General features: G+C 53.5%; 2 protein-coding genes across 3 annotated transcripts; one reads left to right on the top strand and one right to left on the bottom strand.

The window, feature by feature from the left end:
• The first annotated feature begins 120 nt into the window (after positions 1–120).
• Positions 121–4,224, top strand: BCL7B (BAF chromatin remodeling complex subunit BCL7B). Of its 2 annotated transcripts, none has more exons than XM_027734455.2 (6): positions 121–253; positions 554–629; positions 1,338–1,434; positions 2,396–2,581; positions 2,791–2,870; positions 3,255–4,224. In XM_027734455.2, exons 1-6 carry the CDS (start codon positions 162–164, stop codon positions 3,345–3,347), a joined length of 624 nt encoding a protein of 207 aa, XP_027590256.1. In that variant the 5' UTR covers positions 121–161; the 3' UTR covers positions 3,348–4,224. The 2 variants fall into 2 exon arrangements, with proteins under 2 accessions (XP_027590256.1, XP_027590257.1); XM_027734456.2 differs by having other exon boundaries at positions 127–253; positions 2,411–2,581.
• An 846-nt stretch (positions 4,225–5,070) lies between these two features.
• LOC113994899 lies at positions 5,071–18,803 on the bottom strand. Its single transcript, XM_039389295.1, has 9 exons — positions 18,772–18,803; positions 16,707–17,830; positions 15,753–15,881; positions 14,607–15,354; positions 12,849–13,610; positions 9,209–10,377; positions 8,239–8,367; positions 7,094–7,841; positions 5,071–6,098 (listed from the first exon to the last, which is right to left on the bottom strand). Exons 2-9 carry the CDS (start codon positions 17,821–17,823, stop codon positions 5,309–5,311), a joined length of 5,592 nt encoding a protein of 1,863 aa, XP_039245229.1. The 5' UTR covers positions 17,824–17,830; positions 18,772–18,803; the 3' UTR covers positions 5,071–5,308.

Raw genomic sequence — 18,803 nt, 5'->3', positions numbered from 1 at the left:
GGCGGGGCCACCCTGCGCAGGCGCAGCGGGCGGGGCGTGCCCCGGCGCGCTGACGCAGGACGCGCAGCGCGCGGGCGGGCCGCGCAGGGCGCGTGCGCGGGGCCGGGCGCGGCGGCGGCGGGTGCGGCGGGGGCCGGTGCTGCGGGGGCTGCGCGCGCGCCATGTCGGGGCGCTCGGTGCGGGCCGAGACCCGCAGCCGCGCCAAGGATGACATCAAGAAGGTGATGGCGGCCATCGAGCGCGTCCGCAGATGGTGAGGGGCGGGCCCGCGGGATGGGAGGGGCCCCCGCCGCTCCCGCGCGCAGCCAATCAGCGCGCCGCGGGGCGGGACGCGGGAGCGCGCGGCCAACTAGCGGGCGCGGGTCGCGGGGCCCGCGGCCAATGGGAGTGGGGAAGGGGGGCGGGAGCGCCCGTGACGGGCGGGCGGCGCGTCCAATCGCGGCGCGGCGGAGCGGTGGATTGATGCTCCGCTAGGCCAATCGGGGCGCACCGGGGGGGCGGGGCTTGTTGCCATGGCGCCCCAGGCCGCCCCTGGCAGCGCCGTGTCCCGCAGGGAGAAGAAGTGGGTGACGGTGGGAGACACGTCCCTGCGGATATTCAAGTGGGTGCCGGTGGCCGACAGCAAGGAGGTGGGTACCGCGCGTGGAGCCGAGCCGGGAGCAGCCGCCCCCAAGCCGGGACGAGCCTCCCTTAGCACCCCGCCCCGGGCCGAACACCGAGCCCTCCTGAGCATCCCCCGCAACGAGCCACTGCCGAGCCCACCGAGGCCCTCTGGCCGCTCCCCAGGCCCTGCAGAACTCTCCTGAATCCCCCCTAGCCCCTGCCAAGCCCCCCAGAGCCACCCAGTCGACCTCCGAGCCCCCTCGGCCCCACCGACCCCGGAGCCCACCTGTGCCCACCCCGAGTCCACCCCCGAGCCCCCCAAGCCAAACTGGGCCCCTGCCGCACCCCTCTGAACCCTCCTGAGCCCCCCAAGCCCCAAGGAGCCCCCTTGAGCTCCCCATGAGTCGACCTGAGTCCCCCCAGCCCTGCTGAGCCCCCTGAGCTCCCCCAAGCCCCTTCACATTCCCCCTTAGCCTCTCTGCCCAAACCACCCGAGGACTTGGTTATCTCAATGTCACTTCTAGACAGGCATCACCTCCTTTTCTCTCTCCCAATTCCTAGCTTTCCACAGCCAGAGTTTTGCCTCTCACTTAGTGAAGTGCCCCCAAAGGGAAGGGAAAAGGCCAGCTTGAGCACATCCCTCTGTGCTGCTGGAGACAGAGAGGGGAAGGGCTCCTCTGGAGCAGCCTGTGCTCCTCTGACCTCCTGTTTGTGCTTTCCTTTCTCTCCTCAAGAAAGAGAAATCCAAATCAAGCAGCAGCACTGCTCGAGAACCCAATGGCTTCCCAGCTGACACCTCTGCCAACTCCTCCCTCCTCCTGGAGTTCCAAGGTGCGTCTGGCTGAGCCCCCTCTGACCTGGGGAAAGACTCCAAGGCTGAACATTGCCAGTTCTGTATGTGCTGTCTGGATGGGGAAGAGCAGTGTCTTTCTCCAGTGTGGGGTTGTGCTGATCTACTTCTGGACTGTCCCTGCCCAAACTATTTGGGTTTCCTGTCAGAAGGAATCTTAATCAACTGTTTCTGGGATCTTCCTGTGGGAACCGTCACATGGAGCTGGAAGACTGGGGGTTCCTGTTCCCCCTTTCCACTCACTGCTGGGGAGAGGCATGCCTGCAGCCAAGCCCGCTGCTTCCAGCAGTGACTTCCCTGGACCTTGGGATGAAGGGACAGAGGATGTCCCTGGCCTGGTTCTTGGTCAAGGTGCTGTGGTGCAGCCAGACAAGGCTCTGGCAGTGCTAGGGTTGCTGCTGTCCTGTGCCCAGCCTCTTCTCTGGGCTCCTGGTGTGGCTAAGGAAAACCAGGGAATGTGCTGGCCTTTCCACGACATGCAGTGATGTTGTACTGCAGGTGTGCAGTTTGGGAAGGTGTGTGCCAGGCCTGCCTCCCCATTCGGAGGCAGGTGCTGAGCATTGCTGCTGGTTCTGCATCGCAAACAGAGAAGAAACAAAACCCTGGTAACACAAACAGGAAGTTCCTGCCCTCAGAGGCCTGGGGCCCTCAAGGGCTGCAGACATGAGATTTGGCAGTGCAGCCCCTTTGCCTCCTGCTTTTTTTGCACACCCTGGGGTCTGTCTGCTCAGACTTGTTCCCTCTCCCCTGGCCAGTTGTGTCTGTGATGCCCCTGGTGTCCTGGTGCACAGCCCTGTGCCCAGCAGCCCTCGTGCTGACAGGGCACAGTGAATCCCCCATTCCACTCCTCTGACAGTGCTCTGCCTTTCTCGGCGAGACCCCGGCTCACAGTGCCGCACTCGGCTGCCCATGCCCCCGGGTCAAGGTGCTCTCCTTCACCAGGTGCTGTTTCTGCAGATGAGAACAGCAACCAGAGCTCCCTGTCCGACGTGTACCAGCTCAAGGTGGACAGCAGCCCCAACTCCAGCCCCAGTCCCCAGCAGAGCGAGTCCATGAGTCCTGCCCACACGTCCGACTTCCGCACGGACGACTCGCAGCCCCCCACCCTGGGGCAGGAGACCCTGGAAGGTGGGTGCTGGGCTGGGAAGGGAGCAGGGGAATGGCAGGGCCCGGGGAAGGCCACACTGGAGCTGTTGGTGGTCCGGTGTGTGGCTGAGGCACTGCTGGAAGTGGACAGGGCAGTGGGGATTTGTGTCTTCTGCTGAAGGTCCTGTCCTGGCCCAGCACTGAGCTGGGTGCTGGGTCTGCATTGCTGTGAACCGTTCTGTTCTCCCCAGAGCCCTCCCTGCCTTCCTCAGAAGTGGCAGACGAGCCTCCCACTCTCACAAAGGAAGAGCCAGTCCCCCTTGAGACTCAGGTAAGAGAAGGGCATCGAAACCACCTCTAAATGTACATGGCCTCTTTCACCCTCGTTGCTGCTCCCTGCACCAGAAACATCTGGATGATGGACTTGCTCTGCAGTCCCGAAGTGCCCCCCAGGGACTCCCCAAATCTTCTGGCTTCCTGAGCTGTCCCCTGGTTCACATCAGGCTTTAAAGTGTGGATGGGAAGGATCACAGAAGGATGTTGGGGTTTGGGAAAACGACAATTGTGGCGGGCTCCAGGGCTGGAGTGGATTCCCATTGCTGGTGCCCTGGGGTTTGCATACAGGTGACAGCCTGGGGTGTCCCCAGGGTGTGACAGAGCCTTGTCTGGCTGTGCGTGGCTCAGTGTCACTGCCCATGACCTCTGACTCTTGCAGGTAACTGAAGAGGAGGAGGACTCCGGTGCGCCGCCTCTGAAGAGATTTTGTGCCGACCAGAACTCTGTGTGCCACACGGCCTCGGAGAGCTGAGCCTGCCCGGCCCGGCACCCTCGCCAGCCCCTCGCAGAGCTGCCTGGCCCCCGGCACCGGCGCTTCCCCCCAGCCTGCCCCTTCCCCAGCGTCGGGGCTCCCACCACTCGCATCCAGCCCGCCCTGCCCTGCCCTGCCCTGCCCGACGGATGGGGCCACCGCCAGTACCTGCGAAATCTGCCTCTATTTATTGGCTCCCTCTCTCCCTGCTCCGTGCCCTCGAGCTGCGGGGCTCCGCTGGGTGGGCTGCACGCGTGGGGGGGGGGGTTCTCCATGCTCTCCTGTGGTCCCCGGGGTCTGGCAGATGCTGTTTGCCTGCTCGTGGCTGCCCTGCCTGCCCTTCCCTGGGCGCTGGGAACGAGAGAGCCGCCTCCCGCCTGCTCCAGGTGATATTTCCACTCTGTGGTGGGTGCAGGCGGTGCTGGGGGTGGGGGGTGGCAGGGGGAGGCCGGCAGGGACCCGCTGGGACGCTGTGCAATAAGCTGCTGGTTTAAGCCATTGGTGTTGGGAGAGAGGGGAGTGCTTTCCCCTCCCGGAGGGCAGGTACTGGCCGGCCTCGGCTCTGCCCCCCGGGAGCCGGCAGAGCAGGGGGAGCCGCTGCCCTGTGCTGGGGGTCCCTGCCCCTCGTACCCGCCGCCCCCGGCACGGGGAAGGACGCGCGGCAGGTGCCGGAGCCCCCGGGAAGCGCTCCCGGCCCGGGGCTCTGCTCCCCCCAAACCCCGCTGCCCCCCAGCCCCGCTCTCCCCCCGCCGCCACTGCATGTCCCGCCGAGTCTGTGATCCAGCCTGGCGAAGCCGAAGGCGCGGCCGCGCGTGGAAGTGGAAAGTTATTTTAGCACTGAATAGAATATTTTTAAAATTAAACTATTTGAAATACAGCTGCAGAGTGCGCTGTGTGCGGGGCGGGGAGGGAAGAGCAGGGAAGTGGAAGTCGCCACTAGATGGGACTGTGCCCAGACTTACTTTGTCCCCAGGGCTTTCCATCCCCGAGCCCACGGAGCCGGCCCGGAGCCCGGGAAGGTCGGTCAGCACCCGCTCGGGGTCCCCCACCTTCCCTCCCCGCCCGCCTCCGAGGCCGGTGTCGGGGCAGGCCGAGCAGAGGAGCCCGGGGCGGCCCCTCCGAGCTATGCAGCGTCCCCGGCTGCTCCCTCACTGCTACTCCACTCCAGGAATGTTGTCCTTAAGACAAGTTTAAACACTGCAGGAGGGCACCTTTACCTGAGTGCGCCGAAGGGCTGCCGTGACACGTGTCACCTGAAACTGGCACCGACAGCCTCAGGTATAACACTTGGCAGGGTTTAGGTCTTCCTTCTCCTCAGACCTTTGGCTGCACTGGAAATTTCTTTCCAATTCCTTGGAAATTCCTATTAGTCCAGGAACACTGGCCCTTGCAAGGCCCTCCCATTTTCTGATCTGGAATGCTGGCCACATAAATATGAGAGATCTCAAAGTCAGAAAAAAACTTTTATTACAGAGAAGCAGAAAGCTGAAAATTGTACAAAAGCCTCCATCAAAAACCTTTTTTTTTTTTTTTTACCCTGGGCAAATATGACATTATCATGTCACTATTTATCCAGCTGTAAGAAATCTAATATCAGAGTAGGCAATTATAGACACCACGTTACTGACAGACATTGGCAAAGCTGCAGCAACAGTTGGAAACCGAGACAGGAAGAAAAGATGTAATTAGGTGGTAGGTTTTGACAATCAGAGTTTTAGGAGTCACACTGCTGATGTCACATTTCTCATGACAGTAAGAACTGGGCTGTCAACAACACACTCTGTTGCAGCAGCTGCTGGACTTGAACCTTTCAGGAGTCCTGTTAGAATGAGGAAATCTCGGTGACCCATTGCAGCTGCTGATTGTGATGCTGTGTTTCTGCCAGGCTGCTCTCTGATGTCACTGATATCACACTAAATGAGTGAAACTTTCCAGCGTCTAGAGCCATAGAAACTGTCCTCTTAAAAATATCTTTCCTTCCAATTAAACAAATGGACTTTGGTGTTGGCTCTGGACACTGCACAGAGCACGAGATTGTCAAATATCTGCCCTTGCACAGTGTAAGGGTCGATGACAAAGACAATCGTCCTTTCCAGGCCTGAGAAGCGTCGGATGCTGTCAACGACAATGACATTTTTTGAAACATCCTCTGCTAACCCCAAAGCCCCCCTCACCCTGCGCTTCCTTAGTTGTCTTGCTAGCTCACATGGCAGTTTCTCTCTGAACTGCTCGGCTGCAGGCTGTGTGCTGCACAGGATGGCCATATCTCCGAGGGAATAGCCTTGATCGAGGTAGCTCTTGCAGAGCTCGGCCACATGCTTTGCCAATTCATCTGGTCTTATATTGTGTTCTCTAAAGGAACCTGGCAAAGAATGGGCACATTCAGCCTGTTTCAACAACTCCTCCAGTACTTCATAGGGCATACCAATGTTACGTGTTCGGTGGATTTTCCTCATTAGATTTAACATGAAACAGCATATTTCCTTGGCATTCCGGACCATTTTGGTCAGCCATTCCTGAGGATCCATTTTTGAAAAGTCAAGACCACAGTCATATGGGTAAGTGGTCTGGAAGAAATCCAGAAAGACCCAGAAAATGCCACCACTTCTTTTGACTATTGACCGGGCGCGTTGGTACCAATCTCCTTCATCACGACGAAAATTCTGAGCTTCATCAACCACAATGTGTTTCACGTGTGGGAAGTTCTTTTTCAGGAAGGTAGCACGTGTCACAGCCTGGCAGTCATTATTTCTACAAAAAATGAAACAAACCCCAAAAAAGAATATGTTAAATAAACAGCAGATGTGACCAGCCCTTACTGACTGCCTCCATCTCTCTGGGGGTTCTTGCTTGGAGGGCTCATCCTGCTGGACAATGCCAAAGTGCCCGTCTCAGCTGCACCATGCTGTGTCATTTTCCCCATGGAAACATTGATTCCAAGGCATTGGCTGTGTGTAGGCATTGCTGAGCAGCCCCCACCACCTTTGGATGTACCCCAGGAGGAGGCTCAGGCCCACCTGCCCCCACGGCCCCCATGGGAAGGCTCCCGGGGTGTCCCTCTGCCCTGCTCTCCTGCGGTGCCCGGGCTCCTGCAGGAAGGACAGGTTCCCTTTTCTCCCGGGGTCAGCAGGGACTGGCAGCACTTCTGCTGCCTGCTGGGGCCAGGACCTGCTGCCGGGGCACTGAGCAGGGCTGCAGTCCCTGATGTCCTGGGCCTTGTCTGCCCTGGCGGCTGCTGAGCTCCCCGTGCTGGCACAGGAGGAAATGCAGCAAGAGCAGGGCTGGGGGACTGCTCTGCCTCAAATCCTCTCCAAGCAGGGTGTTAGTTTCTGTTCTCCTTGTTACAAGCTCCAAGGGCTCTTCCTGGCACAGCTGCACAAGAGCTCTGAGCAGGCCCAGCACAGACAGTGCTGAGGCAGCAGCAGAGAAAGGGACGGGGGCACTTTTGAGGTCGGCACCAGCTGTAACAGACCATTACACTGAGGGCACTGTCTTTGGAAGCTCTAACACAGTCCTGCTATCCCCAAACATGGAATGCTCACTGCAGTCACTGAGTGCTGGATCTGGGCCAGAGCTCAGCTCAATCCCACCTTCAGCATGAACTCCTTCCTGGAGATGAAGGTTGTGTCTTTGTGTCAGGTAAAGCTATAAATTTGTCAAAGAGAGGTAAATTCAGCAGGGCTTGTGCTGTAGGCACAGAAGATGGAATGAGATAATATAAAGAGGAAATACACATTACTACTGACCTCACAAAATCCCTCAAGAGTTGATTTTCACAAATATAAAGTATCTCGTCCGCACAACAGTGAAAAGTGTTTTTTATTTTCTCAATGATCTTCAAAGCCACGACTGTTTTTCCTGTCCCAGGAAGACCAAGGACAAACAGCTTCCTGACTTTGTGCAGGTTCTTGGAGAGCAGCTCATACTGTTTGAGAGTGAGAAGGCTGAAAATCTCACAGCCAAAATAGTCACTTAAGTAGGACTTAAAGCCCAGCACAACAATCACAAGTGCCCGCAGGAAGGCAGGGATGTCCCTGGAGGTGAGGATGTAACTCTTTGGGTAAGGGCTGGTGGAATCATGCAGGGTTTCTTGACAGGGAACGTCATTCTCTTTAACTGATGTCTGGTCCTCTGTGCCATTCAGCAGCAGGATCTGGGGAATCACACACACTCTTGGAGTATATCCCCCATCATTGACTAGTTTTTGCTTCAAGGCACGAGCAGTTTCTCTCCAGGTTCCAGATGTGACACACGAGGCGTCCCTGACCACAGTAAACAACACTGGATACTCTCTGTCAGCTACTAGGAGAGCATCACACACAACATCCTGGTTTTTCTGCAAGCCAATGTCAACAGCCCAACTCCTTGAAAATATCAGTACCCCCTGGGTAACTCCACGGAGTTGTTTTCTCATTAAATCCTCTAATCCAGGGTACTCTGAGAACAGGTCGGTGCAGATGGTTTCTGGCTTCCATTTGATTTCATTAGAACCCACTAGAAAAAAAAAGTAATCAAAATTAAAAAAGCAAAACACAGCAAATCATTTTCTCCAGACAGCAGTTACTAGGGGGAGATGTTACACCATGAGGTCATCAAAGTGAATCATTAACTAGATTTCAGTTATGCCCAAAATAAATTGTTCTGTCTCTCTTTTTCCTCCAAGAAGATTTTGAGTGTAACAGTGGTCAGACAGTGCACAAAGCCCTCAGAGTCCAGGTGTATTCTCCATAACTGTGTGCATTAGAGATTGTACTTAGTGGCAAAAAAAGGAGAAGACAGCAAAGCATCTGAAAAATCAAGGAAATCAATATTTGGAGCCGTTTCACCTTTTAAAATCACCCTGTCAAATAAAAGCTTAAATTAAAAAAAAAATCCAGAACAAATACCCTACCTGGGTAGAGATGTTCTTGGAGTTCAGCTGCACACTGCAGACCAGCTTTGGAATAAACTGGCTTGACCAGAGGAGGGCCGTTTGCCAAGCTGAGCTCTGTCTTAAATTCATCAGCCAAAGCTGACACAACTAGGGGGAAGAAATGTATGTTATATCCATCAGTATTCTTCCATGTGAACTTTTAAACAACTTGCATCTAAGAGTAACGAAAGGGGTAATTTAAATCTATCCTCCCTTTGCAATCCTACCCAAGAAAATGCTGCTGCCTACAAGTTAACAATGGACAGGAATCAGTGCGTTGCCCAGCAAAGGGTGGAGCCTGCCCCCACCCCTGGAATTGTCAACAAGGCTGGGTTGGCCCAGGCTTGGTGCAACCTGATCTAGGGGAAGTGTCCCTGCCCATGGCAGGGGATTGGTATGAGATGATCTTTCAGGCCCTTCCAACCCAACCCATTCCAGGATTCTGTGATCTGTATTTGCTGTAGAAGAGAGAGGGCTCTCTCTAAAAGGTGGCTTTATAGTTCAAAGACAAGATCTAGACCCTCCGTGGGATGAGTTGGAGACCCCAGCTTTCATGGGAAGACATTTCACAATGAAGTTGGGCAAAGTTCCTTAAAACAAGCAAAGCCTTGCAGCCCTGCTCCTTCAAAACAGCCCTTAACCACCACAAAAAGAGCTGCTTCTGGGTGATCTTGAATCTTCCCCCTTGGTTTAGGGGTGTGTGGGATCCCTAGGAAGGAAGGTTTATGCCAATTGGGAGGGCTTCAAGAAGTGCTGCTGAACCAGTTCAGAGAGTGGGGTGCAACTGCAGGACAGTGACCACACTGTCACCTCGGGGCCTGGGGCTGGGCCTTGGGCCAAAGGGCCTTTTCTGGGTTTGTGAGAACTCCCAGCAGAACAAACGTTCCTCCTGGACGTTTACAGCCCAAGGCAGAAATGAAGTTGGCTCTAACATAGGTGCAGATTTTACCTGGGTCTGAAGCTGTCATGAGCTCCATCCATTTCCCAGCTCTCAGTCTTTCAATCTTGCCACCCATCACCATCCAGGATTCGGGGTCACCATGGAACACAGGGCAGCAGGACTGTTCAACGTGCACAGCGCAGATGTAGCCCTGTGAACATCCTGCTTGGTCATAAACATCCAGGATGTGTGTCTGGAACTGCACTCCCAGAGCCTCAGAGCCACAGGAGTGATGGACAGACATCGAGCTGATGGTCTTGGCCACTGCTTGTTCTAAGGCTTCTTTCTCCACATTACTGTGGGTTCCGGTGACTTTACCATTGTCATCCACACCAAAAAATAAATATCCACCCTCAGTGTTTGCAAAGGCAGAGACATATTTAGGAAGGTTTTTGCTCATGTATTCCAAGACATTCTCTGTACTGTATTGCTTAAATTCAATATGAGTTGTCTCTGTGAAACCCAGGACCTCCCCAACCAGCACTTTGTCTCTCTTTAGAAACCTGGCTGCAGCATCTTGGAAGTCAGGCTCCTGGATGTTCAGAGAAGTCTCATTTGCTCCATCAAAAAAACTCAGCAGAGCTCTCTTGGCACTAAGCCCACCCACATTGTCGCACCTGGCAGAGCTTTTCTTCCCCCTCAGGAATTTAGGAGTGTCTCTTGACTTGACAGGGAAAACGGAAGTACTGGACCGATAAAACAAACCAGTGCTCAGGCTGCAGAGTCGTGGCTTGGTGGCTTCTGCACTTCCTTGTTCCAGGCCTCCACAGCTCCATGTTTTAACAAAAAGCAGCAAGTTATTCCCCTCCTGCATCCATGTGAAGTATTCGCCGATCTCCTTGCTGCCAATGCAATCCCGGAGGCTGTTCTCAATGTCCAGACCAATGCCATGCTCCTGGAAGCAGTAATTCCTGTCCTCACTCTCCATCCTCACTATTCCTCCTCCTGAATTCAGCAATGCACACACTGCTATGGAAAGGTCCCTTCTTTTCTTTTTCTGATTCTGATTCTGATTCTGATTCTCATTCTGATTCTGATTCTCATTCTCATTCTCATTCATCTTCTTTCTGTAACTCTCTCCAACAAGTATTTTCCCAATATCTACCACCACATTGGCATAGTTCGTGTTCGTGTTCAAGTTGATCAGCAGATGCTTGTCCTGGTTGGCCATCCTGATCCTGGAGGGATACGTTATCAAAAACACTTCATGATTATCACAGAGTCATTTGGGTTGGGAAAGCCCTCTGAGACCATGAACTGTTCCCCCAGCACTGCCAAGGCCACCACTAACCCATGTCCCCAAGTGCCACATCTACATGTTTGTTAAATCCCTCCAGGGATGGGGACTCCACCACTGCCCTGGGCAGCCTGGGCCAGGGCTGGATAATCCTTTCTCTCTAATATCCAACCAGAATCTTCCCTGGTGCAACTTGAGGCTGTTTCCTCTGGTTCTGTCCCTTGTTCTCTGGGAGAAGAGCTGGACCCCCACATTATTCCACTTCCCTGTCAGAGACTTTCAGGGAGCAAGCAAGTCCCCCTTGAGCCTCCTTTTCTCCAGTTGAGCCCCCCCACCTCCCTCAGCTGCTCCTCACCAGACTGGTGCTCCAGATGCTTCCCCAGCTTTGCTGCTCTTGTCTGCACACCCAAAGAAGTGCCAAAGAAGAGCAGACACACGGCAGCGGGACCAAGAAAACCCAGGAAAAAAGGAAACATTGGAAACAGTGGGAAATGAAAGTCACTGTTTGCAAGGCACAGGCAGGTGCGAGGGCGCTGGTGCAAAGGCAGCGGGAGCGGCAGGTTAAGGCAGGAGTTGCTGGGGCTCTCTGGTCGCCCGGGCTGCAGCCGCTGCTCTGAAGCCTCGCCCAAGGAAGGCGCATCCCCGCTCACCGCGCCCGATTCCTCCCGGTCCCCGTGAGTGGCGGAGGGGCCGCCCCGGGTCGGTCCCGCTACATACTTCTCAATAAAAAATCTATCTGTAGACATTCTTGGAGGCTTCACACAGAGCAGGTGAAGAAAAGGGGCTATGAAGATAAAAAAAAAAAAAAAAAAAAAAAGGGGGGGGGGGGGATCTACTGTGAGGAGTATGGAAATGGTGAGCGGGGGGGGTGCGCAGAGTAGATATCGTCAACGCACACACAACTCTGGGCTGCACAATAGGCTCTGCTTCCGATCGATGTATGATCTCGCACTTACGATCTGGTAGTGAAGTCAGTGAAGTCTCAGAGAACGTACCACTTCGCTGAGGGCTCGGGATTAGTCGATATGAAACGTCGCAGTCTCGGTTCTGAACTATCGTCACCAGAGCATATGCCACTCTCTCTCTGGACATGGCTCAATATCTGCGCTCGAGTGATGTGTGCTTCCCACAGACACGCTGCCACTGGGGGTCTCTGCGCTAATCGGACGGCACTGTCTCGACTTCCCGGGGGACGGGGGCTCTGGTCCGGCTCCGTGGGCGCGGGGGCGGTGAGTCCCGGCGCTTTCGGGGCTTCGCGGCGGCTTCGGACGAGGAATTCCCAACGCGGTCCCGCCTGACGCAACCTTACAGGAACGAACTTCCCACCTGTCCCCCTCCCGCCCCTTCGCTTCCCCGTTGACACTCCGCCTACAGCGTTCTCTGCAGCTGTATTTCAGATAGTATGATTTTAAAAATATTCTATTCAGTGCTAAAATAACTTTCCACTTCCACGCGCGGCCGCGCCTTCGGCTTCGCCAGGCTGGATCACAGACTCGGCGGGACATGCAGTGGCGGCGGGGGGAGAGCGGGGCTGGGGGGCAGCGGGGTTTGGGGGGAGCGGAGCCCCGGGCCGGGAGCGCTTCCCGGGGGCTCCCACCCTGGGCCAGCCGCCGGCCCGGCTTTGGGGTCATTCGGCACCGGCGGCTTCTGCATCTCAGACTCCCCAGACCTCCACCTGAGGGGGGTCCCCTATATTCCATCTCCCAGCCTCTGTGACAGAGGGGTCCCCCACATTTCCCCTGCACCTGAAACTCCTTTCCAATTAATTGGAAATGTCTATTAGTCCAGGAACACTGGCCCTTGCAAGGCCCTCCCATTTTCTCATGTGGAACACTACCCACCACAAATACAGGAGCTCTCAGGGTCAGAAAAAGCCTTTTATTACAGACAGGCTGAAAACCGAAAATTTTGTACAAATGTCTCAGTCAAATACCTTTTTTTTTTTCTTTTTTACCCTGGAGAAATATAACATTATCATGTTACTGTTTAACCAGCTTTATTTAATATCAAAGTAAGCAATTATAGACACCATGTTACAGACGGATATTGGCAAAGCTGTGGCAATGGTTGGCAGCTGAGACAGAAAGAAAAGACTTAGTTAAGTGGTAGATTCTCAACAAGGTTTTGACAATCAGAGTTTTAGGAGTCACACTGCTGATGTCACATTTCTCATGACAGTAAGAACTGGGCTGTCAACAACACACTCTTGCAGCAGCTGCTGGACTTGAACCCTTCAGGAGTCCTGTTAGAATGAGGAAATCTCGGTGACCCATTGCAGCTGCTGATTGTGATGCTGTGTTTCTGTCAGGCTGCTCTCTGATGTCACTGATATCACACTAAATGAGTGAAACTTTCCAGCGTCTAGAGCCATAGAAACTGTCCTCTTAAAAATATCTTTCCTTCCAATTAAACAAATGGACTTTGGTGTTGGCTCTGGACACTGCACAGAGCACAAGATTGTCAAATATGTGCTCTATTGGAGTGTAAGGGTCGATGACAAAGACAATCGTCCTTTCCAGGCCTGAGAAGCGTCGGATGCTGTCAAGGACAATGACGTCTTTGGAAACATCCTCTGCTAACCACAAGGTCCCCCTCACCCTGGACTTGCTTAGTTGTCTTTCTAGCTCAGGTTGCAGTTCTCGTCTGAACTGCTCGGCTGCAGGCTGTGTGCTGCACAGGATGGCCATATCTCCGAGGGAATAGCCTTGATCGAGGTAGCTCTTGCAGAGCTCGGCCACATGCTTTGCCAATTCATCTGGTCTTATATTTTGTTCTCTAAAGGAACCTGGCAAAGAATGGGCACATTCAGCCTGTTTCAACAACTCCTCCAGCACTTCATAGGGCATACCAATGTTACGTGTTCGGTGGATTTTCCTCATTAGATTTAACATGAAACAGCATATTTCCTTGGCATTCCGGACCATTTTGGTCAGCCATTCCTGAGGATCCATTTTTGAAAAGTCAAGACCACAGTCATATGGGTAAGTGGTCTGGAAGAAATCCAGAAAGACCCAGAAAATGCCACCACTTCTTTTGACTATTGACCGGGCGCGTTGGTACCAATCTCCTTCATCACGACGAAAATTCTGAGCTCCATCAACCACGATGTGTTTCACGTGTGGGAAGTCCTTTTCCAGGAAGGTAGCACGTGTCACAGCCTGGCAGTTCTTATTTCTTCGAAAAATGAAACAGAACCCCCAAAAAAGAATATGTTAAATAAACAGCAGATGTGACCAGCCCTTACTGACTGCCTCCATCTCTCTGGGGGTTCTTGCTTGGAGGGCTCATCCTGCTGGACAATGCCAAAGTGCCCGTCTCAGCTGCACCATGCTGTGTCATTTTCCCCATGGAAACATTGATTCCAAGGCATTGGCTGTGTGTAGGCATTGCTGAGCAGCCCCCACCACCTTTGGATGTACCCCAGGAGGAGGCTCAGGCCCACCTGCCCCCCGGCCCCCATGGGAAGGCTCCCGGGGTGTCCCTCTACCCTGCTCTCCTGCGGTGCCCGGGCTCCTGCAGGAAGGACAGGTTCCCTTTTCTCCCGGGGTCAGCAGGGACTGGCAGCACTTCTGCTGCCTGCTGGGGCCAGGACCTGCTGCCGGGGCACTGAGCAGGGCTGCAGTCCCTGATGTCCTGGGCCTTGTCTGCCCTGGCGGCTGCTGAGCTCCCCGTGCTGGCACAGGAGGAAATGCAGCAAGAGCAGGGCTGGGGGACTGCTCTGCCTCAAATCCTCTCCAAGCAGGGTGTTAGTTTCTGTTCTCCTTCTTACAAGCTCCAAGGGCTCTTCTTGGCACAGCTGCACAAGAACTCTGAGCAGGCCCAGCACAGACAGTGCTGAGGCAGCAGCAGAGAAAGGGACGGGGGCACTTTTGAGGTCGGCACCAGCTGTAACAGACCATTACACTGAGGGCACTGTCTTTGGAAGCTCTAACACAGTCCTGCTATCCCCAAACATGGAATGCTCACTGCAGTCACTGAGTGCTGGATCTGGGCCAGAGCTCAGCTCAATCCCACTTTCAGCATGAACTCCTTCCTGGAGATGAAGGTTGTGTCTTTGTGTCAGGCAAAGCTATAAATTTGTCAAAGAGAGTTAAATTCAGCAGGGCTTGTGCTGTAGGCACAGAAGATGGAATGAGATAATATAAAGAGGAAATACACATTACTACTTACCTCACAAAATCCCTCAAGGGTTGATTTTCACAAATATAAAGTATCTCGTCCGCACAACAGTGAAAAGTGTTTTTTATTTTCTCAATGATCTTCAAAGCCACGACTGTTTTTCCTGTCCCAGGAAGACCAAGGACAAACAGCTTCCTGACTTTGTGCAGGTTCTTGGAGAGCAGCTCATACTGTTTGAGAGTGAGAAGGCTGAAAATCTCACAGCCAAGATGGTCACATAAGTAGGACTTAAAGCCCAGCACAACAATCACAAGTGCCCGCAGGAAGGCAGGGATGTCCCTGGAGGTGAGGATGTAACTCTTTGGGTAAGGGCTGGTGGAATCATGCAGGGTTTCTTGACGGGGAACCTCATTCTCTTTAACTGCTGTCTGGTCCTCTGTGCCATTCAGCAGCAGGATCTGGGGAATCACACACACTCTTGGAGTATATCCCCCATCATTGACTAGCTTTTGCTTCAAGGCACGAGCAGTTTCTCTCCAGGTTCCAGATGTGACACACGAGGCGTCCCTGACCACAGTAAACAACACTGGATACTCACTGTCAGCTACTAAGAGAGCATCACACACAACATCCTGGTTTTTCTGCAAGCCAATGTCAACAGCCCAACTCCTTGAAAATATCAGTAACCCCTGGGTAATTCCACGGAGTTGTTTTCTCATTAAATCCTCTAATCCAGGGTACTCTGAGAACAGGTCGGTGCAGATGGTTTCTGGCTTCCATTTGATTTCATTAGAACCCACTAGAAAAAAAAAGTAATCAAAAATTAAAAAAGCAAAACACAGCAAATCATTTACTCCAGACAGCAGTTACTAGGGGGAGATGTTACACCATGAGGTCATCAAAGTGAATCATTAACTAGATTTCAGTTATGCCCAAAATAAATTGTTCTGTCTCTCTTTTTCCTCCAAGAAGATTTTGAGTGTAACAGTGGTCAGACAGTGCACAAAGCCCTCGGAGTCCAGGTGTATTCTCCATAACTGTGTGCATTAGAGATTGTACTTAGTGGCAAAAAAAGGAGAAGACAGCAAAGCATCTGAAAAATCAAGGAAATCAATATTTGGAGCCGCTGCACCTTTTAAAATCACCCTGTCAAATAAAAGCTTAAATTAAAAAAGAAATCCAGAACAAAAACCATACCTGGGTAGAGATGTTCTTGGAGTTCAGCTGCACACTGTAGACCAGCTTTGGAATAAACTGGCTTGACCAGAGGAGGGCCATTTGCCAAGCTGAGCTCTGTCTTAAATTCATCAGCCAAAGCTGACACAACTAGGGGGAAAAAATGTATGTTATATCCATCAGTATTCTTCCATGTGAACTTTTAAAACACTGCACTAAAGAGTAACTAAAAGGGTTAATTTAAATCCTCCCTTTGCAATCCTACCCAAGAAAATGCTGCCTACACAGTTAACAATGACAGGACTCCAGTGCTTGCCCAGCAAAGCTGTGGCTGCCCCACCCCTGGAATTGTTCAAGGCTGGGTTGGACCAGGCTTGGTGCAACCTGATCTAGGGGAAGTGTCCCTGCCCATGGCAGGGGATTGGTATGAGATGATCTTTCAGGCCCTTCCAACCCAACCCATTCCAGGATTCTGTGATCTGTATTTGCTGTAGAAGAGAGAGGGCTCTCTCTAAAAGGTGGCTTTATAGTTCAAAGACAAGATCTAGACCCTACGTGGGATGAGTTGGAGACCCCAGCTTTCATGGGAAGACATTTCACAATGAAGTTGGGCAAAGTTCCTTAAAACAAGCAAAGCCTTGCAGCCCTGCTCCTTCAAAACAGCCCTTAACCACCACAGAGCTGCTTCTGGGCGATCTTGAATCTTCCCACTTGGTTTAGGGGCATGTGGGATCCCTAGGAAGGAAGGTTTATGCCAATTGGGAGGGCTTCAAGAAGTGCTGCTGAACCAGTTCAGAGAGTGGGGTGCAACTGCAGGACAGTGACCACACTGTCACCTCGGGGCCTGGGGCTGGGCCTTGGGCCAAAGGGCCTTTTCTGAGTTTGTGAGAACTCCCAGCAGAACAAACGTTCCTCCTGGACGTTTACAGCCCAAGGCAGAAATGAAGTTGGCTCTAACATAGGTGCAGATTTTACCTGGGTCTGAAGCTGTCATGAGCTCCATCCATTTCCCAGCTCTGAGTCTTTCAATCTTGCCACCCATCACCATCCAGGATTCGGGGTCACCATGGAACACAGGGCAGCAGGACTGTTCAACGTGCACAGCACAGATGTAGCCCTGTGCACATCCTGCTTGGTCATAAACATCCAGGATGTGTGTCTGGAACTGCACTCCCAGAGCCTCAGAGCCACAGGAGTGATGGACAGACATCGAGCTGATGGTCTCGGCCACTGCTTGTTCTAAGGCTTCTTTCTCCACATTACTGTGGGTTCCGATGACTTTACCATTGTCATCCACACCAAAAAATAAATATCCACCCTCAGTGTTTGCAAAGGCAGAGACATATTTAGGAAGGTTTTTGCTCATGTATTCCAAGACATTCTCTGTACTGTATTGCTTAAATTCAATATGAGTTGTCTCTGTGAAACCCAGGACCTCCCCAACCAGCACTTTGTCTCTCTTTAGAAACCTGGCTGCAGCATCTTGGATGTCGTGCTCCTGAATGTTCAGAGAAGTCTCATTTGCTCCATCAAAAAAACTCAGCAGAGTTCTCTTGGCACTCTGCCCATTCACACTGTTGCCCTTGGCAGAGCTTTTCTTCCCCCTCAGGAATTCAGGGGCATCTCTTGAATTGACAGGGAAAACGGAAGTACCAGACCTACAAAACAAACCAGTGCTCAGGCTGCAGAGACGCGACTTGGTGGCTTCTGCACTTCCTTGTTCCAGGCCTCCACAGCTCCATGTTTTAACAAAGAGCAGCAAGTTATTCCCCTCCTGCATCCATGTGAAGTATTCGCCGATCTCCTTGCTGCCAATGCAATCCCGGAGGCTGTTCTCAATGTCCAGACCAATGCCATGCTCCTGGAAGCAGTAATTCCTGTCCTCACTCTCCATCCTCACTATTCCTCCTCCTGAATTCAGCAATGCACACACTGCTATGGAAAGGTCCCTTTTTTTCCTTTTCTGATTCAAAGAGGTCATCTTCTTTCTGTAACTCTCTCCAACAAGTATTTTCCCAATATCTACCACCACATCGGCATAGTTCGTGTTCCTGTTCAAGTTGATCAGCAGATGCTTGTCCTGGTTGGCCATCCTGATCCTGGAGGGATACGTTATCAAAAACACTTCATGATTATCACAGAGTCATTTGGGTTGGGAAAGCCCTCTGAGATCATGAACTGTTCCCCCAGCACTGCCAAGGCCACCACTAACCCATGTCCCCAAGTGCCACATCTACATGTTTGTTAAATCCCTCCAGGGATGGGGACTCCACCACTGCCCTGGGTAGCCTGGGCCAGGGCTGGATAATCCTTTCTCCCTAATATCCAGCCAGAATCTTCCCTGGTGCAACTTGAGGCTGTTTCCTCTGGTTCTGTCCCTTGTTCTCTGGGAGAAGAGCTGGACCCCCACATTGTTCCACTCCCCTGTCAGAGACTTTCAGGGAGCAAGCAAGTCCCCCTTGAGCCTCCTTTTCTCCAGTTGAGCCCCCCCACCTCCCTCAGCTGCTCCTCACCAGACTGGTGCTCCAGATGCTTCCCCAGCTTTGCTGCTCTTGTCTGCACACCCAAAGAAGTGCCAAAGAAGAGCAGACACACGGTAGTAGGACCAAGAAAACCCAGGAAAAAAGGAAACATTGGAAACAGTGGGAAATGAAAGTCACTGTTTGCAAGGCACAGGCAGGTGCGAGGGCGCTGGTGCAAAGGCAGCGGGAGCGGCAGGTTAGGGCAGGAGTTGCTGGGGCTCTCTGGTCGCCCGGGCTGCAGCCGCTGCTCTGAAGCCTCGCCCAAGGAAGGCGCATCCCCGCTCACCGCGCCCGATTCCTCCCGGCCCCCCGTGAGCGGCGGAGGGGCCGCCCCGGGTCGGTCCCGCTTCCGACACCGGCCCCGGAGGCGGCTCCGCCGGCTCGGCTCGGGCTCGGGGCTCTGAGCTCGGGGCTCTGAGTTCAGCTCCGACCGCTCCGGACAGCGCCGGGCACTGGCCGGGGGGTCACCGGGCGGGCGGGGAGGGGAGGCGGGGGGCCCGGAGCGGGCACTGACAGACCTTCCCGGGGGACGGGGGCTCTGGTCCGGCTC

Source organism: Pipra filicauda, unplaced genomic scaffold (genome assembly GCF_003945595.2).
Source record: "Pipra filicauda isolate LSUMZ 115617 unplaced genomic scaffold, ASM394559v2 scaffold71_size5581439_pilon, whole genome shotgun sequence".
Lineage (NCBI taxonomy): Eukaryota > Metazoa > Chordata > Aves > Passeriformes > Pipridae > Pipra > Pipra filicauda.
Note: the sequence above shows the minus strand (reverse complement) of the source record. Positions and strands in the feature narration are given on the sequence as shown.

Coding starts and splice junctions, on each gene's coding strand:
- LOC113994899 (XM_039389295.1), bottom strand. CDS start 17,823: ATGGCCAACCAGGACAAGCATCTGCTGATCAACTTGAACAGGAACACG. Junction 8,368..9,208: donor CATGACAGCTTCAGACCCAG/GTAAAATCTGCA, acceptor TCTTCCCCCTAG/TTGTGTCAGCTTTGGCTGAT. Junction 6,099..7,093: donor CTCTTGAGGGATTTTGTGAG/GTCAGTAGTAAT, acceptor CATTTTTTGTAG/AAATAATGACTGCCAGGCTG.
- BCL7B (XM_027734455.2), top strand. CDS start 162: ATGTCGGGGCGCTCGGTGCGGGCCGAGACCCGCAGCCGCGCCAAGGAT. Junction 254..553: donor ATCGAGCGCGTCCGCAGATG/GTGAGGGGCGGG, acceptor CGTGTCCCGCAG/GGAGAAGAAGTGGGTGACGG. Junction 2,582..2,790: donor GGGGCAGGAGACCCTGGAAG/GTGGGTGCTGGG, acceptor TGTTCTCCCCAG/AGCCCTCCCTGCCTTCCTCA.